At 37.9% G+C, this 23484-nt stretch overlaps 3 protein-coding genes across 4 annotated transcripts; all 3 read left to right on the top strand.

Annotated features, from left to right (window-relative positions):
* The first annotated feature begins 4530 nt into the window (after positions 1–4530).
* Positions 4531–12947, top strand: hoxd10a (homeobox D10a). Its single transcript, XM_073047157.1, has 3 exons — positions 4531–5749; positions 6787–9244; positions 12740–12947. Exons 1-2 carry the CDS (start codon positions 5014–5016, stop codon positions 7056–7058), a joined length of 1008 nt encoding a protein of 335 aa, XP_072903258.1. The 5' UTR covers positions 4531–5013; the 3' UTR covers positions 7059–9244; positions 12740–12947.
* LOC140728437 (homeobox protein Hox-D9) lies at positions 9268–13950 on the top strand. Its single transcript, XM_073047163.1, has 2 exons — positions 9268–12190; positions 12740–13950. The coding sequence occupies exons 1-2, from the start codon at positions 11614–11616 to the stop codon at positions 12979–12981; spliced, it is 819 nt and encodes a 272-aa protein (XP_072903264.1). The 5' UTR covers positions 9268–11613; the 3' UTR covers positions 12982–13950.
* A 5093-nt stretch (positions 13951–19043) lies between these two features.
* Positions 19044–21090, top strand: LOC140728439 (homeobox protein Hox-D8). 2 transcript variants are annotated; one of them, XM_073047168.1, is made up of 2 exons: positions 19044–19891; positions 20122–21090. In XM_073047168.1, the coding sequence occupies exons 1-2, from the start codon at positions 19465–19467 to the stop codon at positions 20412–20414; spliced, it is 720 nt and encodes a 239-aa protein (XP_072903269.1). In that variant the 5' UTR covers positions 19044–19464; the 3' UTR covers positions 20415–21090. The 2 variants fall into 2 exon arrangements, with proteins under 2 accessions (XP_072903269.1, XP_072903268.1); XM_073047167.1 differs by having other exon boundaries at positions 19052–19891; positions 20119–21090.
* The last annotated feature ends 2394 nt before the right edge of the window (positions 21091–23484 follow it).

Genomic DNA, 23484 nt, shown 5'->3' with positions numbered 1-23484 from the left:
TTTCTAAACAAGGAGGTATTCTTTAATCCCGCATTGGATTTGCCCACATTGAAAACTTACTTCTTAATAGCTAATGGTTGATCAGAGTAATCAGTAATAATACCCTCTCCAGCTCCGATAATATCTATTCATTGATTAACTATGCTTTTCACGCTCGATCCACGCTAAAGAGCCCAAGATTCTGACCTTGATTCCTTTTCTCACGGCAAAACTGGCGAGTTCTTTCCTAGTACATGTTTAGTAGATATGATGGTACATTTTAGTCCCGTTTTGTTGGAAGGTTTTTCGATTCCATTGTTCTCGTATAGTTTCACCTTCATATTTGTTTAAAATGACGAGAAACTGTTCTAAAGGAGTTTGTTTTGTCAGCTTGTACATTTTATAAGGTCATTAAAAAAACCTGCGTGCGTTTTACTCAGATTAAACAAGGCCGAAATTGCATGGGCGTCTATCATTCGAAACGAAAGGAAGTTAATTCTCTAGCAGGAATATTTGTCTACATGTTTCCTCGATCGTTTGGTGATAGCAAAAATCACAAGCGTTTATTTAAAGTGACAAGGAGTGAAGTGATTTAAATATGAGGAGTTGCGTTGTTAGTAATTCGTAATTTGTAGCCAAGCATAATGAAAGCGGCGGCCGTCTATGCGATAAATTGGCTTTCAGGCGCAATTTAACTGCAAACATTCGATGAACAAAAATATTTCCGAAGTATCTACAGGTGGTAACATTAAAGGAAAGTTTGTTAAATACAACTGAGGTGTCACTGACGAAAGCTTAACGTTCATTTTATCCTGACGTTTATGGGATATTCGGATAAAAGGAATGTTTTCATAGTCCTTTCTCCATTTATCTGATGAACTGTAGGTAGAAAGCTCAGGGTTAAACTGGCGGCATGCTAATTATGTTAATAATCTCTAATTTCCAGATACACTTGTAGGAAACGCTCAACGATTCAAGGTAAAATTGATGCATACAAATGGCTGGCAGTGTTTGGGCCATAGGATTACATCAGCTAGACTAATGGGGAAATATAAAGAGGAATGCGAGCCTTCAGAAATGATAGGGACAATACGCTAATTAATGAAATCAAAACAATTTTATTTGAATGCATGATTGCAATGATTTAAAATTGTGCGATCGGCATATTTAGAGAACATCTTATCAGGAAAACTATTATAGGCGGCGCATTACAGTCAATGGGGGAGAATGAGGACTCATATTGAAACTTAATACAGTTCTCTTCCTGTTCCTGCTTAACTCTATACCCATCTAGTTACTATTATATAAAATCCTTCCAGCAAAGCACATTCCACATTGGTGCTTTAAAGTATTACGAGGTTTTAATTAAGCTCCATCATTAGAACCAATTTAAGGAGTTACATTTCTCCCATAAACAGCTTATAACTACGTTATTAAACATGGAAGTATCATTCGGAGACCAATCAGTCTCCCTACTATCTAGATTCTGCTAATGCAACAAAAATCTTTTGCTAAAACTTGGCTTCACGTCGGGTGAATATACATACCCAAATGATGACCGTAGTTCAATGCTATGATAATCTCCCTTGGCTACAAGGATACTTTATATTTCAAACAATACATAGTCATTAATTTCAGTGCGGCTGTACTCGTTTTATTTTATGAGTTTCTTTTTATCATACGAGAGATTTTAGGATACCGGTTTACAGACACAATTTTATTTGAGTTCATTGAAATTAACAGTTATCGTATATCAATCAGAACTTATTGAAAACATTAAGTTAATTTGTTTAGTTGGCAAACAAACTTTGATCATTACTGCGAAAGAATTTAAAGTCTGATCACACAATGATCCGCTATTATTAGTTTTGCTAGCGATGGTAAAATAACAAAGATGGAAATAAATAATAAATATACACAAAAATTTAACAAGATTCCTATATGGTCATTTATAACTGAAATATATCCACAGACTTACACCAATATATCATAACGCATCCTACGTAATATTGCGGTAAATAATGTTGCATCGTTTTAGCGGCTAGAGCAGAAGTTGCTGGTATTAATATAGGTACAGCTTTTACTGAGCAGCCAGTTGCCTTACTTTGGATGGAAAAGAGCTCGTGGAGAAAAAACTTCTGAACTCTGCGTGACCTACTTAAAGTTCAAGTCATCGTTTCCATCGAAAAGTCTGTAAAATATTGACAATGTGATTTGTATCTAAAAGCAGTTTCGCATTTTGCCGACCACAAGACGTCTGTCTTTCAAGGCTACGCGAAGAGCCTTGTCTGAAAATAGTGCCGCGTTCGTTCCAAACGTCGGGCTTCCAAAGGCACTGTTGGTTGTTTATATGTTTCGGAATGCTTACAAAATCACCGTCAGCTTGATTCCAAATATCGTAGAGAGTGAGAGGCGTTAGATAATATAGAAAGAGCCACGCGCAAAGGTACGAAATGAACTGAGAATCTCCTATTGCATATTACTGTAATTTAAGTATCATATTCTGTGTACAGTCATTCTCTCTATCCATGTGTTTTCTGAATGCTATCCGTAACATTTAGTTGGTGTTGAAATAGTCTGTTTCATTTTTCTAACATATTAGCTACATTGATATTTAAGATGAGCAAACTTTGAGGGTTGAGTTCTTTGCGAATTAATGACAGAGGAAGCGCTAAAGATGTGAACTGGAAATCGCATTGATTTGTTTTCGCCTTGCAATTTGCTTTTAATCTCCATGGTTTTCGTCCAAAGTTCGAAAACTCTAAGTGAATGAATATTTAAATTAGTACAGTCCTTTGGCCCTTGCTTGGAAGTCTAGTTTTACTTGGGAGCATCAATAATTTACATGAACATTATCAAGACGTACCTACCAATATTGCCAGACATACCCGGTCTTGTCTGAGTGCCTTACATATCACATGGTTTACATCACATGGTTTTTATCACATTGGCCGCTTGTCCGCCCTATTGGGTGCAGTCTTTCAGTGATTCTGTAATGGTTCTTAGATTTACTGAGTATGCCAGCAAGAAAACGAATATATCTGGTGACTTATATGTACTTTGATAATAAATTTACTTTGAACGTTTAAACCTTATTCACATTATTTTGTACGCAAGTAAGAATAGTCCAAAATTCTTCAGAGTCATTTTCATCGTTTTTGGAAATTTTCGTCACCCAGGTTTGATTCCTTAGAACAGTGAGTTATTTCAGAGAGATATAAGCCTCCCGGGATCCAGATTATCATGTTTCACTGCAAACACTTCGCTTAAGTGAAATATGCTATATAGCGTCAAGGAGCCACAAACGAGGATGGAATAACTGTCTGACTTGACATAACTGTCGGAATAGCCATCACTGAATTTAAAATCCCAAAGCGAAGCAGAACTGATTAGCCATAAAAGGGGAGAAAATTCATAATACAAGTATCGATTTATAGGTGTACGACAACCGATGATCTGCTACAATTTGCATCCATTGGTGTGTGACATACACGATCGTATATACATATTTAATTACTAATATTCTCAATGATTATTTAAATAATTTTAAATGCTTCGCGAAAGACTGAAATTTACACAGCTCTAAAATAATTTCTAGGCGTTATAACTACACCACAAAATGAAAGAAACGACGCGGCTTGGACAACCTTGACCCTGACACTGGCGCCTTTTCACTTCTTTGTGTGAAGTAGGAAATATCGTTAGTTTTATGCTTCCCCCTTAGCTGATACCCACCGAGAAGATTCTCCCAATAGTCAGCCATCGATGCGTGCTGTCGTTTGGCAAATTACCACCAGATACGAAGAGTTTGAAAAAGCACTTGGTAGGAGTTGCAATACAAACTACAAGAGCACCCGTCGAGCTGAACTCAATGAGCATCGAGCGTTGAAAAGCATTCAGAGAGTTTTTGTTGTCTTTCACGGTATTTTGTCTATAAGATCCTTCATATTTGGAAAGACGTTTCAACGGATTATCATCCATGAAACTACCAACCTGCAACAGGGAGAGGTGGTAAGAATTTAACCTTAAGGGAGAGCTTTTAGGATAAAACAATAAACGCACAGCTCCAATTATCTTTATTAAAGGTCAGTCCCCTGCCCCAACAAATTAATGAGAAGAATCGCAAATGCAACGCTTCCTCCGCCAGTCTTAAATCTTAAATGTCCGTGTAAATTTTCGCACCCAAGAAGTGTGCATTGTCACCCCAAGGTGCGTATTGATTTTGCCTAGCACAGATATTGTATAATAGAAATAACAGACTTCCACTATGGTGGGATTTTGAAATAGACCCAATCTCTGCTGCGGGCATTTTGTTTTTACCTCTCCTGAAGATTTGGTTTACCTTGGAATGAAATATCGTTAAATATTTGCAGCTGTGACATGATTATACGTTTCTACAAGAACAACTGATCTACCGGTGAATACCAATAAGGATGGAAATGTTGATCCCATTCATTGACACACTTGTTCAAGAAAAAAAGCGCAGCATGGCCGGCCCGGTTCTACATTGAAATAAAATGACCGCACACAATGGACTCCTTCGCGCTTTCCAGAACTGCAAAAGGTACCAGAAGTCCGCTCTGCAGTCGTTTCATTGCGAGGAGGTCTACGGTTCCCGGGAATCGGATATTTCAGCAATTGGTTTTTAACGATAGACTTCTTTTTAAATGCTGTTGCATTTCTAGCAAAAGGAACAAAACCCGAGTTTTGACCATTTTCTTGTTGGCGGCAGAGAAATCTGCATGAGTTGAAGCATTTTAGTCGGGCTTTGTGCGCAGATTCCAATGAAAAGGAGCGGGAGCCGCATTTGAATTAGTTTTGTAGGTGTCGCTGTTGACCACAGTTAAGATCAAATTCAACGGCCTGCCGATCATGTGACGTACGGGGAGGTAGAGCTTCAAGGCCACTTTCAAATTCCATTGGTTCAGTAGTCATGTGGCTGTACAGAGGCTTCCACAATTACACAGGGAATATTTTGTTAGAGATGTCAGCTTACAAAGGACATCCTCTGCTTTCCTCAAATTGCTCTCCAGAATGTCCTGTCCCAATAGCTCTCCCACCACTAACTCGTTTTTAGTAGATTCCCTGATTAGTGCTTGCAGGGGTGACAGCTTCTACTCAAGCAGCTCCCTATACATGCCGTCGAGCACGGATATGGGAACTTACGGAATGCAGACTTGTGGACTGCTCCCGACCATGACCAAACGTGGAGAGATCACCCACCAAAATACGAGTATGAGCGTCCATCCGTATTTATCTCAGGTGGATGGTTGGGCCGACCCTTCGAGACCGTGCCGAATTGAGCAACCTGTTACTCCACAGATTCCCACGTGTTTTCCGACTAGCATCAAGGAAGAAAGCACTTGCTGCATGTATAATTCTGATAAGCGAGGCAAACTCAATTCTGCCGCAATTCCTACCTATCCCAGGCTGGTGTCCGAAAGCTGTTCAATTGAGAACCCCGAAATTCCCATCCCGGGCTATTTCAGGCTCTGCCAGGCTTACCCACTAGAAAAAAGTCTGGATTATAATCACGCCGGAGAGATCAGTTCAAATATAGTGCCGCACTCAAGCCCTGGGTTCATCAGTAAACTTAAGGTGCCCAACCAGACTCCAACGGAAACGAAAATAACCGAGAAGCCAAACGCCCAGGAATCCATTAAGGGAATATATGTAGAAAGTCCCGAGCCAAAACCGAGTTCACTGGAGGCCAATGCAACCGCTAAAGAAGGCGAGTCTGGCTCAGAAATGTCGGACAAAGAGGCTGAAGGTGAGCATTTGAAAGATTAAATGTGAATACAGCAGTATTGTAGAGCTTACACTGACATTAAAATGCGGGACTTCATCGTGGCAATATACTTGGCAGGGGGTGTATACATTTGATCAATTATTTTGTTTTTAAGAAGACATATTGTGCGTTAAGAAGAAACGTTGGAAATTTTGCTAAATAATGTCCGGCAATTTGTTAATGTCACAGTAAAGGCTACTACAGATAGCAGGATGTCTACAGTATTTATATGAACCTTTCTGTACCATGGACAATATTTATTAAAACCATATTAATCTTTCAGACACAACCTAAATCCTCCTTTTTTGGAATGCGAATTACTAGCAATATTTCTGATCGGGGGTTTTGAATGGCACGTGCCAATCTCTGTTAAAATTGTTAGGTGGTCCTAAATATATTATATTAAATAATATATATATTATATTAAATATATTACAGCCCGTGGGATAAAGTTCCATTCAAATACTTTGAAATATTACTAGCCATTTCTGATCATAAATTCGAATTAAGCTGCGGTGTAAGAACCAGCGATGATATGTATAATGTGAAGATTTACCTCCAGAGGGACTGTCAGCATATTTGTACTGTCAGTACTAAAGAATCGCTAAATTTAGTTATGAAGTTGAAAAATGACCTTTTGGTGAAAAACCTACAGGTGCGTTGTAACCTATAGCATTGTATTTAGTTCGCATTTAATAATACAAAGTATTCGTTTTAATTAGATAATTATTTGAAGATTCACAAACGGAACAAATTAATACTTTTTGCCTTTTTCCAAATATATACTTTATGTTGTCTTATCTACTAAATCAACTATATTTCAGAATTGTAACAACATCAATATTGTTCTAATAATTTGCCTATTAGTAATTAGCTTACTAAATTGTTGCAATCTGCGTACAACTAACAGTGTTGCTCTTTTAGCTTTTAATATTATCAGCTGAGACTTAAATGCATTGAATTGTGTTAAGAGGCATAATTGTTAAAGAATCTCATATCTTGTTTCTTACTTCTGATAGAAGAGGCCAAAGCTCCGATAAGCAACTGGCTAACAGCAAATAGTGGAAGGAAAAAGAGGTGTCCTTATACAAAACATCAAACTCTGGAATTAGAGAAAGAGTTTTTATTTAATATGTATCTGACTCGTGAGCGCCGTCTAGAGATAAGCAAGAGCGTGAATCTGACCGATAGACAAGTGAAGATCTGGTTTCAAAATCGTAGAATGAAGCTGAAGAAAATGAGCAGAGAAAACCGAATTCGAGAACTGACCACTAACCTGACCTTCTCGTGAGCGTGATACACGGATTCGAACGTGACCCAGTGGGAGTTTCATAATGGGGACTGTGGAATAAGTCTGTTTATCCACTCTGGGATATTGTCGATGATTCTGTTCTCAATGTTTTAGCGTAATGGTTGTCTGAAAGAACAATAGCACGTTTGCCTTAGCAAGAATATTTTTCTAAGAATGTTCTATTGAGTATCAGGCTAACAACTTACCTTGGTTAGTAGGCAAAACTTAAGCTATTTGACATGATATGGTCTTCGTGCAATTTGAGAAAACTTTACGGTTCATCAGAACACGATTTGACGTGTTAATTACAGTTATGCTTAAACCATGGTCCTATAAATATAATGTTTAGGTCTATAGATGAAACATTTTTGGTTGGTTTCTGAAAAGTGCGATGCAGTCGTAATGTAATATTTCGTTTATTTATATGCATGTCCTAAATTATATCTCAACTTCTCTACACCCCCTTTCAAGTAGGGGACTCTTTGCTAATGGCTATAGGCAGAATTGTTAAGTTAATGTGGACAATGTAATCAAAATGTTTTAATTACAATAGATACGTCTTTCTTCTTCTTAAGTCCATCACCCCTATTGGGGCACAGGCCGCCGGCAACAGTTTGGCAGTGTCCTCTGTCCTGCGCCGGTCCTTCAGTCTTATAAGGTGCAGAGTCCATTGAAGATCCTTCCTCTTCCCAGGATGAGGTCTTTGGAGCTTCTTTTGGCGTTTCTGTAACGCTGGGTTTTTTTATGGGATGGGGTTGGCAGCCCCATCGCCAACTCTCCCCCTTTCGCAGTCGGGCTTGGGGCCGTCCATGGCGGAGTTAAACACGTCTTTGGTTCAATAAATTTAATGCATTTAATATCATAATGCAATTCCATAACATTTCCTAAAACATCATAAAACAAAGTTCAGTTGAAGGTCAAGTGACCAATATTAAATCCGCAGGGCAGTTTTCTCTATTCAAATTAAACCAAAGAGCAGGATTAGACCCGGCAGCGTGCCCAGTTTGGTAAAGGGCACATAATTTATAATTGCGCGCATTTATTTATCAAAACATTACTTTCTGCTCCCGAAATGTGTTTCAATAAATACGAATTTTTAAATAATTATTGCATTAACCCCTCTACCAGAATATAAATTGGTAATATCCAAACTGATGTTTTGGGAATGAAGTGCAAAAAGTCATTTGCTGCATAATGAATTAGTCTGTTACATAATACTTCAATGCATTAACTAAGAAAACGTTCACCGCTAGATTTTTTTTTGTATTTGACTTTAACCATGGTATAAAAACATTTTTCGTTGAGTCCTTAGTATTGGTAAACATATATGTCATATCTAGCACTAGATTTTTCGACTTTTTCAATGTAAATGGTAATTCATCTGCTCGCGTTATATTATCCGGTCAGAAATAATATGAGTACATTTGGTTGCAATATTTGATCAAGTATTAAGAAATACTTTCGTTTCTTCTGTCCAATCACAGTGGCATCCTGTAAATATTATCCGCTGCAAATAAAATAAAATAATACTTTTAGTGACAAGGTTAGACATCATGATACTTCTAACGCATGCCTTTATGATTATAATGCATCTATGAAATAGAATTTCTCAGCACATTTAGAAGCAAATCAAACTGTAAATCAGAATGGGTAAAAGGGAACAAGGGATAACGGTTTAATTCGTTGCATTCCTTTTGTCAAAAAGGTCCAAACCAATCAATAAAGCGCTTTTACAGACAAATTAACATCTATGTTTAATCATGTGCATCATTTTTGAATAAAGGCATTTCACTGCAATAGGTTCGTACATTCAATATCATGAAAACACAGAGATCTCTGTTTTAATTAAAGTCGAAAATACAATAACTCCGATAAAACGTTGGTGTCATATATGCTATAAACTTGATAAATCGAACAAACTAGCGGTGGTGCATACGATTATTGCGGGTTAAACACGACAAAACTGAGAAACATTTAAAATTACTATGTGTACACGGGCAGCACTAAAACATAGTACAGAAACTGAAACCAAATCTAACTCACCAATCAGATTAATCATGAACTGTGAAAGAAAATATTAATTTTACACAATTTGAATCAAAGTCTGAACATTTGCATGCCTGTTTAGAACAACACGTTTTTCGACTAATAACACTTTCTTCAACATACCCTCCCACTAATACTAGGTAAGTTATAGTCACTCAGTTTGTTCTACATGAGGGGACAAGAAAAAAGTCTATCCAATTTATTACTAATTCTTGATTCTCTATATTGAAATGAAGAATTAAGCAAAACGGTGTCCTTTTTAGTAAATTTAAACTTATTAACAGTCGAATTTTCCTCCATAATAACTAGAATTTTAAAAGTGATATATGTACCGAGTTGTGCTTTGTAGAATCCTGCTCAGTATAAGATTATAGACTAATTGGCAGTACTGCTTCTGTTCTCTATATTGCAACATAATTGCACATCTCTACCTTATTATTCATCGAGTATTTCATCGCTAAACTTTAACTCTTTAGAAAACAAAGTTTTACTTGGCGTGTAACAAAATGGCAGCCAACGAAAGAATATGCCCTTTAACTAAAATAATTATACGAACTACAGAAAAATTTCAAATATGAATGTGGTAAACAATTAACTCCACTTAAAGCTTATTTTTAATTAACTAAGCGAAAACAAATTTAATCCACGCTTCAGATACGGCGAGCGCTACATTTATCAATATGCGCAATTCATGTTTAATTCTGAAAGACACGCCAGAAAAGGAATAAAATACGTTTTCTGCAAATTGCACGGATCAACTGCCTTGAATAAATTATTACGCAGTAAACAAGTGATACTTGGAGGGGCTGGCATTCCATCAGTTAGCCTCCTCAAGCACAGAATTATTTGCAGTCAACATTCGGCAAGATGGTTATTTCAGAATATGAACGGGCTGAATTGAGTGGCAAACTAAATATCAAAGTTGGGTCTTCTTTACTGACTATAAACTTCTTACAGGGCCTTAAGTGTATAAAGTGTACCATGGGCAGGAATACAATATAGCAATTCAAACTGGAGAGGATTTTGGTCTTTCGTTATGACCTTTGAATTTTTTTTCGCTTGTTGGAACAAACATTAAGCAATAACGCCTCTGCTCGCAAACATACGCACACGCAAAACACACGCATACAGTTGTGTTTTTTCCCCCCTTCCAGTGAAATCTATTTTTCTTTCTGAAACCTCCCGAGGTTAGCTGTGTTACTGGCTCTATACTGAATGCCAAGATTGCAGTTCCCGGTCATGCAATAAAAAATAAATAAAGTTCAATGTGAAACAGGAAAACATTAACCTGGAAATATACTGTAGCTTCTGAAATGTAAATCTAAATGTACTCCTTCGTCTCATAAACGAAGTCTCGCCCATTTTATTTCGTCACGGAGGACCGTCACTGAGATGTTTTCTGTAGAAATACGCTGTCCATCTCCAACTGTTTAATGCCTGTCATCTTTAAAAGCTCCGAGCTCAATCTTGCCGAACTTTACTCATCGACTCACCCCAATTTCTCTATTGTATCACCCAGCGAGAGACATGAAACATGGCACAGGAACTGGTGATGCGCGTTTATGACTTCGACATTATTCTCCTCTTTTGTGTACAATGGGACACTGAACTGCTATTAACAGGCGATATACTAGAAGCATATTTATAAGGAGGAATATTGCACCTTTGTGGGAATATTTCGGCGCCTAGTGTTGATTAAACATACTTTACAATGCCAAAGGAGGCCTGTTTTATTAAAGACACATTAATGTATAATCAAATACACCTCATAAAATTTTTATTGATAGACATAAAAACATTTATAGTAGCTTCTGAGTATAGACTTTAAAACAGGGGAGGACCCGTTTACTACAAAATGTGGTGATATTTAAAACTGAAAGTATCAGAGGAAGAATCGAAATGGGGAAAATAAAACAGCTCTTTCATATAGTCAAGACTTTAAGCGAAATGTTCAACTCCTGCATCCTACAATATGTCGTTGCTCCTTTTATGGGAGACGTTAGTCAATGATCTGTAAACGCTCTCATCTAAACGGGGTATATATATATACAATATAGAAACACCAACGTACCTCGAAGGTGTTTTCGTGCCGCATTATTGCACTAAGATAATAGGTATTTGCTTTTGACATAGATCATGGACTACTCGCTGCTGATTATGAAATGAGTGACAGACATTAATTAGCTTACGGGGAAAAATAGTCCCCAGTTTCTCCAGAAGATTTTTTTTAACTGCACATGGAGAGTTTGTTCTTCTAACCCCAGAAGAAGGTTTCCAACGTTCTTAATCGTGTGATCTTTTTAGTTCCACTGACAATATAATATTTTATTTCTCATAAAGCAGGTCTAGGCCCATATGTGGTCACACTGATGAGCGGATTGATTTACTCACTGTATTGGTAAATACAATCACGTGAGTCGCGCAACCAATAGCTGCGGCTGTAGTCGGCAAAATACTATGATTGTTCTGAGTGAAGGTATCAGATACACTTCCCAGTGTAACCTTTTCTATGAAAGCGAGAGAGCCTAAAATGTCGACCGGTGGCACCATACACAATTATTATGTTGATTCTTTGATAGGGCAGGAGTCAGAGGACTTGTACGCGGCGAGATATGCACAAGGAGCCCACAGCACAGCTTCAAGGCCATCAGGTGTAACAGACAGTTCAGATTTCTCCTCCTGCAGTTTTACCCCCAAATCAACCGTGTTTTCCAATCCTTGGCCTCCCGTTCATCCACAATCCTCTGGCGCCGTTGCAGGGATTTATCATCCTTATATGCATCAGTCGCACATTGGAGCTGCAGATTCCAGATACCCGCGCTCATGGTTAGAACCCCTCTCCACTTCAGTCTCACTGCCCGGATTCCATCCCAACGGCCGGCATTACGGGATCAAGCCAGAAACTCTGGCGGCCAAGAGGACTGAATGCTCTTCCTATGAGCTGCAGACCCTCAGTCTGCCCGAATTCACGTGCAGTTCCTACCCAGAGAGCAGGGAGAAGCTTCCCAAGGAGCTTGGCTGCACCAGCTCCGAGACTACGACCAGCAGTGAGCACAAGGAGGAGAAACCCCGGCGACTTGACCCAAGTAAGTGTAAGAATTGCAGCTTGATTTACAACCCGAACCTGTAGACCCGAGTGTGCAAAGCTGATGGTCTTACAAACCTATAAAAATGTCTAGACTCCTGCCCAAGTCTGAAAAGCCGCAGTCAGCAGTAAAAAGTTTATATCATTTATAGAGAATTTTTTACACACAAATTTGCACGAGACTGCAAAACCTTATTTTCAGGTTGGCGCACTGCTCCTCACTGAATTTGACAGGGCTTTCCGAAATTCAAAGATAAAATGCACATTTTAAAAACCAATTTAGAGTAATTGTGTTTTTAATTACTTCCATCATAGCGTTTTGTTTATTTTTGATGGTAAGCCAAGTCTAGATATTGTCGAATCTACTGCAGGCAGATGCTCAGAATTCTCAACATTATTGTCCTGAACTTGACAACTCCTCAGCAAGAAAATAGTACTGTAACTTTTAATAATTTTATTGAGTTTGTGGTGATTCTTGGGAGTCTGAAATCCCACGAAAGGTATTCAGAAGCCAACCGCAATTTAACTGTTGTTTATTTCTGACTTGCAGATCATCCAGCAATAAATTGGATCCACGCTCGCTCTACCAGGAAGAAACGTTGCCCTTACACCAAGTACCAGACGCTTGAATTGGAAAAGGAGTTTTTATTTAATATGTATCTTACCAGAGACCGCCGCTATGAAGTTGCTAGGATTCTGAATCTTACCGAGCGCCAAGTAAAAATTTGGTTTCAAAACAGAAGAATGAAAATGAAAAAGATGAACAGAGTGAAAAATAACGAAGAGTCGTGATTGACCGTTCGTTGCATAGATCTGAAAACCGTACAGACTTGTAAAATGTGTTTTGTCCATCTGGTGGTGCTTGGTGTATTCGAAGCACGGTCTATGTTCCCAGTGTTGTACTGTTCCAGAACAATCTCGTGTTTAAACAACTGCCTTTTATTTAGTGACTGTCCCTGATTTGCTGCTATGGGTTACATTAAACAAAATTTAAACTGATGTCAGCACGTTAGTTGTATTACGTTAGAACTTTGACGACATTGTTAAGATACTTTTGTTTGATATAGACATTAACACGCACGTTTGAGCATTTTGCTTAGATGTGCAACGTGTAAAATTCCGTGTTTCTGCTGTATTGCTAGAATAATGTTTAGGTATAAATTTAGAGGGAAGCAATACAATGTCATTTTATGCAGTTTTAATGCCAGTTTTCTGTGGAATGTAATGCAAACGTTGTACATCATGGTTAACTCCCGATAGAATGAGACTATCACTGTGCTGATAAAGGCAATGTAATATTTATTTATAATATTTCAGGTTAACTTAGCAAAGGTATCACGGTCACTCTGGAAAGATGTCTAATCCTCGAATAACTTAAGTGTCATTGAACAATAGGCATTTTGACTAAAGAACACAAATAAATAGAAGTTGTTTAAATTTTGTTATTTTTCCTGTGACTGTGGGAATCTTTTTTGTGCGTTTTGGACAATCTGAATCAAGTTTGTTTTAGCGACGTGAATACGAATTGCGTTAATGCTGAGCCAATGGCGTCGATGTGAACGCTCTTATAAAGAGCAAGTTACTTTGAACCATTACATAAGTCAAATCCATTGTAATTAATAAGGAAATAGAATTTCACGTACTTTCTGATTTACTCCTGATTCTCTACGTTATTTAATAGCCATCTCAGATGTGACAATAAAATTATACTGTTCTACAAACGTCAAAATGCTATAAATAAAAGAGGAATGTGCCACTTCAGTACGCTGGTTTGTACCTCACTTTTGGTCAATAACAATAAAATGTTTATGGACATTTCAGGTTTTCTGCCAAGGTAAAACATCATTTAGGATTCGATAACGCTCTCTAGAAGCCAACAGCTGAACATAGTAGGAGGACCTTAACTATTCCGTTAGTTTGGCATAACACCTTATCTTAGTTTTACGTTTAAAGTACTCACGGTTGCTGATTAGATAGTATTATCAAGATAACACAAAAACGGTTTTCTACAAGCACTCTCGCTTTAGCGTTCTGATTGAAATGGGTTGTTTGTTAGCATAAGTTATAAAGTCTGTTCAGATCCCTTGGACTTTGTACATGTGGCAATTAGAAACTATCAACTAAATGCATACCGATGCACTTTCGTTTTTTAGGTATAGTCACTCGTCGTTTTTAATCAAACCAATACATATATTTATTTAGCACATGCGCTGGTGTTGCTTAAAGTCACTTGACTGTCTCTTAGTCAAACCTTTATCTACTGTTGATAGGTTTTCTATATTTTCTCCCTTTCCGTTTGAGCAGTCTTTTTAAATGAATATTATTAATCTACAGATCGAATAGCATTATTCGTTGTCACATTTACATATGTTACATTAGTAAAATCAGGCTATAAGTACAAAGGACACTGTATAAGATTGAGGTTGAATAAACCGATAAATGGCCTCGAAGCACAAATAGTTCGAAAGCTTCGTCTCGTTCCACGTCACTGCCTCAGTTCGATATTTCCCTAGAAACAATGGCGAGAACTTCTTAAATTAGAACCGTATTCTTTTCGGAAAAGTTCCCTGAAAAAAAATGCCGCTTCCAGAGGTGTTGAATTGCAACGCCATCTATTGCCACAATTTTGCGTACAGTACTTTGAAAACAGGAAGGAACGGGATACGATAAATCCCACAACCGGCTAGACGTCTTAATGGCTTTATGGTTTTCTTCGTGTAATTACGGTCTTCTTTGAAATGAACCAATTCACTGTTTTTGTCTGCTGGTAACAAATAAAATGCAGACACTAGTTAAAGAGATGAAGACAATCAATTCCGCCTTGTCACTTAAATCTGGACAAATTACTAACTATTCCCAACCATATATGCAAGAAAGTCAGCGCAGTACACTCACTATAAAGTAGATTTACATAAAATATTGGTCACTATGTCCAATTAGATAAACATAACGTGGAATCTGCACGTTTAATTAACGGAAGAGCCTGTAATAGGAAGCAAGACACACAAAGAAACTTATCTCTACACGCAAAATGCATTTTGTTATGTAAAATGCACATGAATTATACTAGAATTTGGTAACAAATTGAGAGAGTTAAAATAAAATTGAATCAAACTAAATTCCTTTCACTGGGTCTCACGTTTCATGATCCCTTTTCCCCCATTTTGCAACCTCCAGATAAATATTCCTGACTTCTCGCGCAAACGTTCACAACAATTTACAAATTCAGAGAAGGTTCTGACGGCAGCAATGGAGCACATCCGATGACGCGCTATGGCAGCCTATAGAACAGCATATTTAGATGTTTCCAGATTTAAATAGTCCTTAATAGGGTTCCTTTATGCCTCTCATTGTCTGCGTATGCATATGCAATCACATATATCTCCTTACACCCACCGTTTTCTTCAACCCTATTTTCCATTTTATAGGAAAACAAATATATTTTCTAGCTTGTAAAATAATACCATAGAAAATTAGCGGAAAAGTTGTTTTGAGCAGGCATGTCAATGAAATATATACAGTAGTCGAAAACGTTCTGTCCAATAACAATCGAATGGATTTGCAAATAATCACCTAACTTTTGAACTTCCTTGTCAAGAGTTTTCTTGTAAAATCTTGAAAGCCAACGTCTAGTATGGTACAGAGTAGAAGAAATTCGGAGTTTCAATGACAATTTACATAGAACTATTTCTGGCACCCATTGATATCCGTTGTGGCTCTCTTTAAGTTTCATTTTTACTTCATCATTTAAATTTATTCTTAAGGGGTTGACTTTTAAAAATGAACAAAAGTATCCCGTTTCCCAACCTAGCTGTAATGCATACGATTCACCACCGGGGAGCGCCGTCGCTCCATTTTACCAAATTGGAAGCAGTGACAACAGAAAAATATAAAAAGGTTAAAAGCCAAGGAGTCCTTTTTTTTCATAGGACTCTTTTTTTCATATTTGGAAAATATTACGAGTTAAACACTGATTTTTCAGAAGATCTTCAAAATAAATTTCCCATTAAAATTATAGACTCACAAAATAGTTGGAAATTAAAAACGAGAACTTGCGTTCGTTTGAATATTAAAGAATCGAAATAACTTCATGGAATGTATCATTAACTGATTACATTACAGAAGCTTTCTATATCAAAGCAATTATAAGAATAAAATAGACATATTTTAGAACAATGCACACCTGTTGTAAGTAATAATAATTTCAAATTTTTATCATAAAATTCCCCATTAATTCTGCTTGCTCGTGCCTTTGTTCTAACGGTGTTCATTCGGCGAAATTCTAAAACGTGATCTTTCTGCAATGGACCCAGGATTATACTACGGATGAGGTCGGCACGATAGATGTGAAATACATTAGTGTGGGAGACGAGAAAAAGAATAATCTAACTTTTTGTTCTTCTTCAGTTTTAATAAAAAACGTTAGTTGTAAATAATACTGAAAATGCAATGCAGCAGCATTACAATAAATAGCGCACAATTTGAGCTACCTAACAGTTACAAATAACAATCCGTATGATTATTTTTGAATTTTTTTCGTGTATTTCAGCCGTTGATGAGTAAAACAAATGGAGGCAGTTTTCACGATTTTTAAGGCTTCGCTTGACGGTGGATTTATTAATTTTCCAACAAAAACGCTTCTTTCAAAAAATGTAAAAGTTCCTATTTATTTATGAAACGTTTTTCAACTCCCTGCAGCAGATGCAGGTTTTTAAAGTAAAGTAGAATAAACCATATAGCACTCACTGACTAAACGTCGTACGGTCTTGCCGCGGGGACGTGTCCCGGAATAAACCAACTTCAATTAAAACGCTGCTGAGCATTAAAACAAAGGGAATAAAATCTTCAGATGCATTTTAAATTACAATCTCCGTTTGGAAATGAATTTTGAACAAAAACATCCTTTCCTAAGATTCCGACAGAAAGGCTCACGGCTGATTACCTTTCTAAATTTTGTTTCAATGCGTTACCTTAAAAACATGCCTAGCAGCACTGTTTAATTGGAAATAATTACATTTTCCATTTGTGTGCCGATTATCATTAGGAGAATTATTCAGGAAACCCAGATCAGTATTCGCTTTATTTTTAGGAGTTTTGATGACCACCTTTTGAATAAATCTTTTTAGAAGGCAGAAAAATGATAATATTGTCAAAATAAATTTATTGTGTGCGCATTTACGCAGCCTAACGGATCTGAATTTTAAAATATTAATTTGATTTGAATGGTTTATATAAAGAGAGCATCGGAGAAATTATCTTCATTGAATTTACGCTTTCAAATAAATTTGCTCAAACTAAGCAAACGTTGCGGTAATCTACAGATCTCGGCAAAATCAAATGCACACACACAAATACACGGAACAAAATTAATATGCAGTCTATTTTGTAATACAAATTTATATATATTCATTATACTGGAAAGTGGTTTACCGGAGAATTTAACTGAGGCTGCGACCAAGTGTCTCTTGTCGACAATACAGGTTAAAGTTGAACAAAATATCGCGTTTATGCCTATTTCTACCTTTAAAAGTGGGAATGTTTTTTGTTATAATCACGCGAAGAAGAATCGTGTTTTAAATTGCGAATCATCATCTGTATTTCTGTTTCCTATAAATGGAATAAACGCAGAAAAGGAACATAGTTGCAGCGGTCCATTAAATATTATACTTAAATGACTGGTTGTGTCTACTTTGAACGAACATACAGTGCATGCATTGAGGAAGAATTTGAATTCTTTTGGTTAGCAGTTAGTGAAAGTATTGCTAATTTTATTTCCCTGCAGTATTCTGTGGGTTGAGACAACCACCGGAGCGTGAGGAACAAAGTTCACTGGTGAATTCATGTTTCACCAGATCAAGCACTCTTTTGGATTAAACTTTAAGCGCAGTCATTTGAATTGGAGAAGGGGGCAAAGTGGTAGTGGTGGTGTTGGGGGGGGGGGCGGTGGATGGGATTCGGTTCATTCCTTAGCAACTCCTGAACTCGGGACCCGATGACTATCATCTCAGACTTGTTTTTTTCCCCCCCGATTTTAGAGCTCGTGCTGAAATTTCAACCACAAGCTGCAAACTTAGTTTTGCCCTGCAGATCCGAGCTGCTGTTCTCGGCAATGACGTCTACCAAGGGTGAAATGATGGAAACTGTATTCACAAGCATGATTTTCATTAGCTAGCAATTAACCTCTAAGTTTCAGTCAAGCGAGCATATTTTTTATCTGGGGCAAGGATAACTCTTTCTCCTCGCTTTTCGTAGGCACATTGTTTCATAAAGCATACTAATGCTAGTTGATAAGAATGGTTTATTTTAAGCAGGCATCAATTATTTTGTGCATCTGCTTTTTATTTAGACCTAATAATAGTAATAACTACAGCCGACTCACATCAGTTTATACGTAAAGGACAGGTATCCGTGCGCCAATGTGCCTATATAAACATAATAAGAAAACACACACACACAAATATATAGATATATATACACACATATAGATGTGTATGTTTTGTGTGTCTGCGTGTGTATGCATATATAATATGCGTGTGTGCGAGTTGTGAGTTTACGTGTGCGCGTGTGTGTGTGTGTGTGTGTGTGTGTGTGTGTGTGTATGTGTGTGTGTGTGTAAGCTAAACAGGCAGACAGTGTGACAGGCGCAAGCGGATTCTACAAGATTTACAGAAAGAGCCAGGACCAAATAATCCCTAATGTTAATTCTAACTTTAACCTTTTAGCCCTCTAGCCTCCCCATCCCCCATTGCCCATTTTTGACTATGTCTTGACCTTGAGACCAGTCTCACCTTGTTGTGTTCTGAAATCTAATTGCTGTGCTGTAACCGGGCCAGCTTCATTTCTCTTCAGCTGAGTGGCGCACGTATTTCATGTTTTCTGTGATGCGGCCCGCCTAATTGTAATGAGAGGGTGCTGAATATATTAATCCGCATGTTATCTTTTTCCCCCGATCTGTATGCCCTCTACTTTTTAAAAAATATCATTTCTCAGCACAGACGTGTTGTCTGTGAAGGCAGTTACTGTAAACGGCAGTCAAAGATCTCTTCAGCTGGCTTACAACTGATCAGCGGTTTCAAAGTGAAGCAGTCAAAGCAGTGAAGCAGTGGTGCACCTACAGTATTAGCGAGTATGTTCCACGGGGCATCAGTGCACACTGGACCTGCATTGCCATCATGAACACTGTGTAGACCGGGCAACCCAATAACATCACTGTTAAACAGTATTGTTTAACCTTTATTTTGTTTATATTCATTGGCCATTCTAGAGTCTGCACAGATGAGTTCATATTTTGTAAATCCATTCTATTCCAAGTACAAGCCAGGAGAAGCCCTAAGTCCCACTTACTACGACTGCCGGTTTCCACAGGACGTGACTACTAGACACGCTGTGGTCTATGGTCCCAGCAGCGGCGCGAGCTTCCAGCACCCAGCTCAAGTTCAAGAATTTTACCATCATGGGACAGCAGCCCTTCCTAACACTGGCTTTCAACAGAATCCTTGTGGAATTACGTGTCACGGTGACCCCTCTAAATTTTACGGATACGATAACTTACAAAGACAGCAAATTTTTACGACACAGCAAGAGGCCGATCTGGTACAATATCCTGACTGTAAATCGTCTAGCAGTAATATTGGCGAAGAACCAGAGCACTTAAATCAGAACTCGTCTCCTACTCAAATGTTCCCCTGGATGAGACCTCAAGGTTGGATATATTAAAATTAGCTTCCATCTCACGTTTTACTGCTCAGTTCTGCCGCCAAGGTGTTTGATGCTATCTGTAATATAGTCGACTTTACATAGGAACACTTTCTTTATGTAACGTTACCGAGCAAAGCAAAAAATCGTTGCCCTTGCGGCTAGTCTGTCGTTGTTTGATTGCGTGCTTTTCACCCAATCTTTATTGTCTTTTGTGTTTCTCGTGTTGTTTAGCAGCGCCTGGTAGACGCAGAGGCAGGCAAACTTACAGCCGATTCCAGACCCTGGAACTGGAGAAAGAATTCCTGTTCAATCCGTATCTGACCCGAAAGCGGAGGATCGAAGTTTCTCATGCTCTGGGACTGACTGAGAGACAGGTGAAGATTTGGTTTCAAAACAGGAGAATGAAATGGAAAAAAGAGAACAACAAGGACAAATTCCCAACCTCTCGAAACGACGACGAGGGGGAAGAGGTCAAGAAAGAACAGGAAGAACCTGAGCAGGACACAACAGAGAAAGAGACCAAGTAACTTTACCCCTTTGGCCTCAGAGCAGAACGTCATTCAGTTTGTGCCAATTCCACTGTTATACGTGTTGATCTGATTGAATCCTCCAGCACATTAATGGTTAGTTTGGTGAAAACAGTCCACCAGTTTTTGAAATTTTTTCGAGCCTTAATTCAACATTTTGTTTCTAATGAGGTCCGTGTGCATCATTTTAACCTTTTCGATCGCACTCTAGCAAATATAGCTATCAACCCTTCGTATAGAATTTTGCAACTCCCTTTAAAAGCGGAAAGTTGCAATATCCAAGAAGAAATAGCCATTTTGAATAAAGACTTTATTGCTTTTTAATAGGAGGAAAACCTAAAATGAAATCGTGATTAATTTAGTTTGTTGATTTTATTTAGTATTTGTGATTACACCCAACAACATGAACTGCCTAATAGAATGGATTATTTGGAATGTATTGCGAACACTCTTAATTAATAATAGAAGCAAAACAGTGCACTTGCGATGTGTCTTAATTACTGTGCGTGTAGACTAATTGGTGGTGTATTGCGGCTGGAAATTCTCAACAATTACCTATTCTCCGAAACGCAGTTAATAAACATAAGCAAAAAAAAAATACAAGGTAGTCCGCAGCAATAGTCACTTTTTATGATGGTCGAATGTGATTAAATTAATAAATGTTGATTAAATTTAACTGTGTACTTGTTTCATTTTACGGCCAGTGTCCCAAAGAAAATAAAAGTACAGTGAGCTTGATAGAGAAGTATTGTAGCTTGATTGAGAGAATCAGCTGAGATCGCTGAAATTATCTTTTAGCCAGCGTCCTGTGGCTGTTTCGAGTATTTTCTGCAAGATTAAATCGCATGTACTTTATTTTTGTTTACCTCTGTCGTCACAAGGTGTCTGTCTGCCATACAGCACAGCAGACATTGTATTACCAGATGAAAAAGACTAAAGATGGTGTATTTTATATGTAGTTTAAAAGTTAATGATAGAGCTGATGAATAGAATATTAGTTTATCTATGCCCTAAGTTAAATGTCCTTCGAGTGGCTATTGGCTACTCAGATCACATGCCCTGCTCATGTGTGGCTAAAATGACGCTGTAAAAGTTAGTGTTTTGTGTAAAGCTGCAGTCTACTGTACACGTATATCAGCAAATCTCGTAAAACCGACAATAAAAATTCTAATACTACAAATCACTCGGCAAACTGACGACTTCTAGGGTCCAATTTATTCTTTTCCGCTTTACAGGCTGGAGTAGAAAGTAAAGTCTACAGTTGTTCAATTCTGCCATTAAACTTTGCATAACCGGCGATCAAACTGCATTTACACTTTAACAGGGTCAGTGCGCAAGCCCAATAGTGCAGGAAGAGACGATTTTCGATGTCCGCTTTTATGCACAAGTTACAATGTCATGGTAAGGTTGAATAAAAAAAAAAGTTAAGAGCAAACAGGAAAACGATTCTTGGGAGAACGAGGAAGATCATAGTACTACCAATGTTAAACAACTAAACCCGGCGGTGTAATATCGTTACTAGCGGAGTCCACGCTGATAACGCAATGACGTGGAGATAAATTCATAAACAGTTTTCAGATATGTAATCGAATTTACCCACATATTGCATAAATAGTGGCGATGTACTCTCACACTGTCTAAATCTGCCAGGTACGATTGCCAGCATAACATCAATTAATCATTGCAAAATGAGTGGAGACTCCGGTTCTGTTGCTGAGGTTTACATAGTGTGTTCCACGTATCAAATAAAAACTGGCTCACCTTTTATATGAAAGCAAACTAATTTTATCGAATTTATACAATATCAGAAAGCTCCCAGAGGACCAGGCAGATAGGCGCATGATTTCAGAAAATACGTCGATGATGTAAGAAGTAATATCAAGATATCATTTTCATAGCTGAATTCTCGAGTCGGGGAAATAATCTTAGCCTGGTTTATTTTATCGGGGTTTACAAAACTTATTTTCATAGCTTAACCAGATTTCCGCCCAGTGGTATGGACAATTGTATTCTTTTCAGAAAGAACGCTTATATGACAAAAATCACCATAATCAAATTCCAAACCAATTAATGAAACAGAGAGTTATTTTGCTATTGCTGCATTTTATATTTTGGTGGATCAGTTATTTGTCTTTGTAGTATTAGAACCGGGGACGGGTGGTACAATGACACTAGATCAGAACCTTAGCGGTGATGTTATAACATGATAGAAATCTCACTGGAGGAATGAATTATGGAAACAAACAAAAAAGCTTTCTGAGTGGAATTAATCTATAAAGGTGGGATTTAAGTTTCACAATTTCATAAATTTAAACATTTATATCCAAAGCTGTCCGATCTTTTGAGATATGATTTAAATCAGCCCTTGTAACAAACCTTTTTTGGGGTGGTTTCAATTCATTCATTGTTTAAAATACGGCCATCTGCAGAAAACTGTCCGACACACCCTGCCTGCACTCCAGCCTCTCCAAACCACTCCAGAAAAAAGAAGTATTTTTGTACTAATAGAATTTCAAAGGCTTAACGCTTTATTCGTGTTGCTTTGCATTTTAATTTCGCGTCCCTTGGCAGTTTTGTGGATACCAGGAGTTGCGTCTGAGAAATGGGCGCTTAGCCGTTAAGCTTCTAGCGGGGCTCTTGTGCATATTTTTTCCCGTAAAATTATTTCGAAGCGTGAGTCCAGAAACGACTAGGTGATCTACCTTCAACCTATCTAAACCCGCGGAAAGCACGAGGCAAAGGGGAAAAGGTGGATCCCAAATATCTACCAGACATCTTCTCACCTAATGAATTTGGTGTGTAACACTGTGACATTAGGTGCCGAGCTCCCTCGCTACCGGCGAGGGATTCCGATCCAAGGGATTCAAGCCTGTTTTCACTTTTCATAAGCATTGAATGTACTTGCACAGAACGAGGCCATTTTATCGATTTAGCCTAATATGTTATGAATACCGGAGGTGTTATTTCATTTTATTTTTTTCTCTCTCCTACAATGGAAGCCGGAGGAGCATAATGAAATGTCCTAATAGGTACTAGAAATGGAGGGTCGATATATATATAACACGATAGC

This window comes from Hemitrygon akajei, chromosome 5 (genome assembly GCF_048418815.1).
Source record: "Hemitrygon akajei chromosome 5, sHemAka1.3, whole genome shotgun sequence".
In the NCBI taxonomy this organism is placed as follows: Eukaryota; Metazoa; Chordata; class Chondrichthyes; order Myliobatiformes; family Dasyatidae; genus Hemitrygon; species Hemitrygon akajei.
Note: the sequence above shows the minus strand (reverse complement) of the source record. Positions and strands in the feature narration are given on the sequence as shown.

Excerpts from the sequence above, each read along its gene's own strand:
- hoxd10a (XM_073047157.1), top strand. The coding sequence starts at position 5,014 with ATGTCCTGTCCCAATAGCTCTCCCACCACTAACTCGTTTTTAGTAGAT. Across the intron at positions 5,750-6,786 it reads GTCGGACAAAGAGGCTGAAG|AAGAGGCCAAAGCTCCGATA; the intron begins GTGAGCATTTGA and ends TACTTCTGATAG.
- LOC140728437 (XM_073047163.1), top strand. The coding sequence starts at position 11,614 with ATGAAAGCGAGAGAGCCTAAAATGTCGACCGGTGGCACCATACACAAT. Across the intron at positions 12,191-12,739 it reads ACCCCGGCGACTTGACCCAA|ATCATCCAGCAATAAATTGG; the intron begins GTAAGTGTAAGA and ends TCTGACTTGCAG.
- LOC140728439 (XM_073047167.1), top strand. The coding sequence starts at position 19,465 with ATGAGTTCATATTTTGTAAATCCATTCTATTCCAAGTACAAGCCAGGA. Across the intron at positions 19,892-20,118 it reads CCCCTGGATGAGACCTCAAG|CAGCGCCTGGTAGACGCAGA; the intron begins GTTGGATATATT and ends CGTGTTGTTTAG.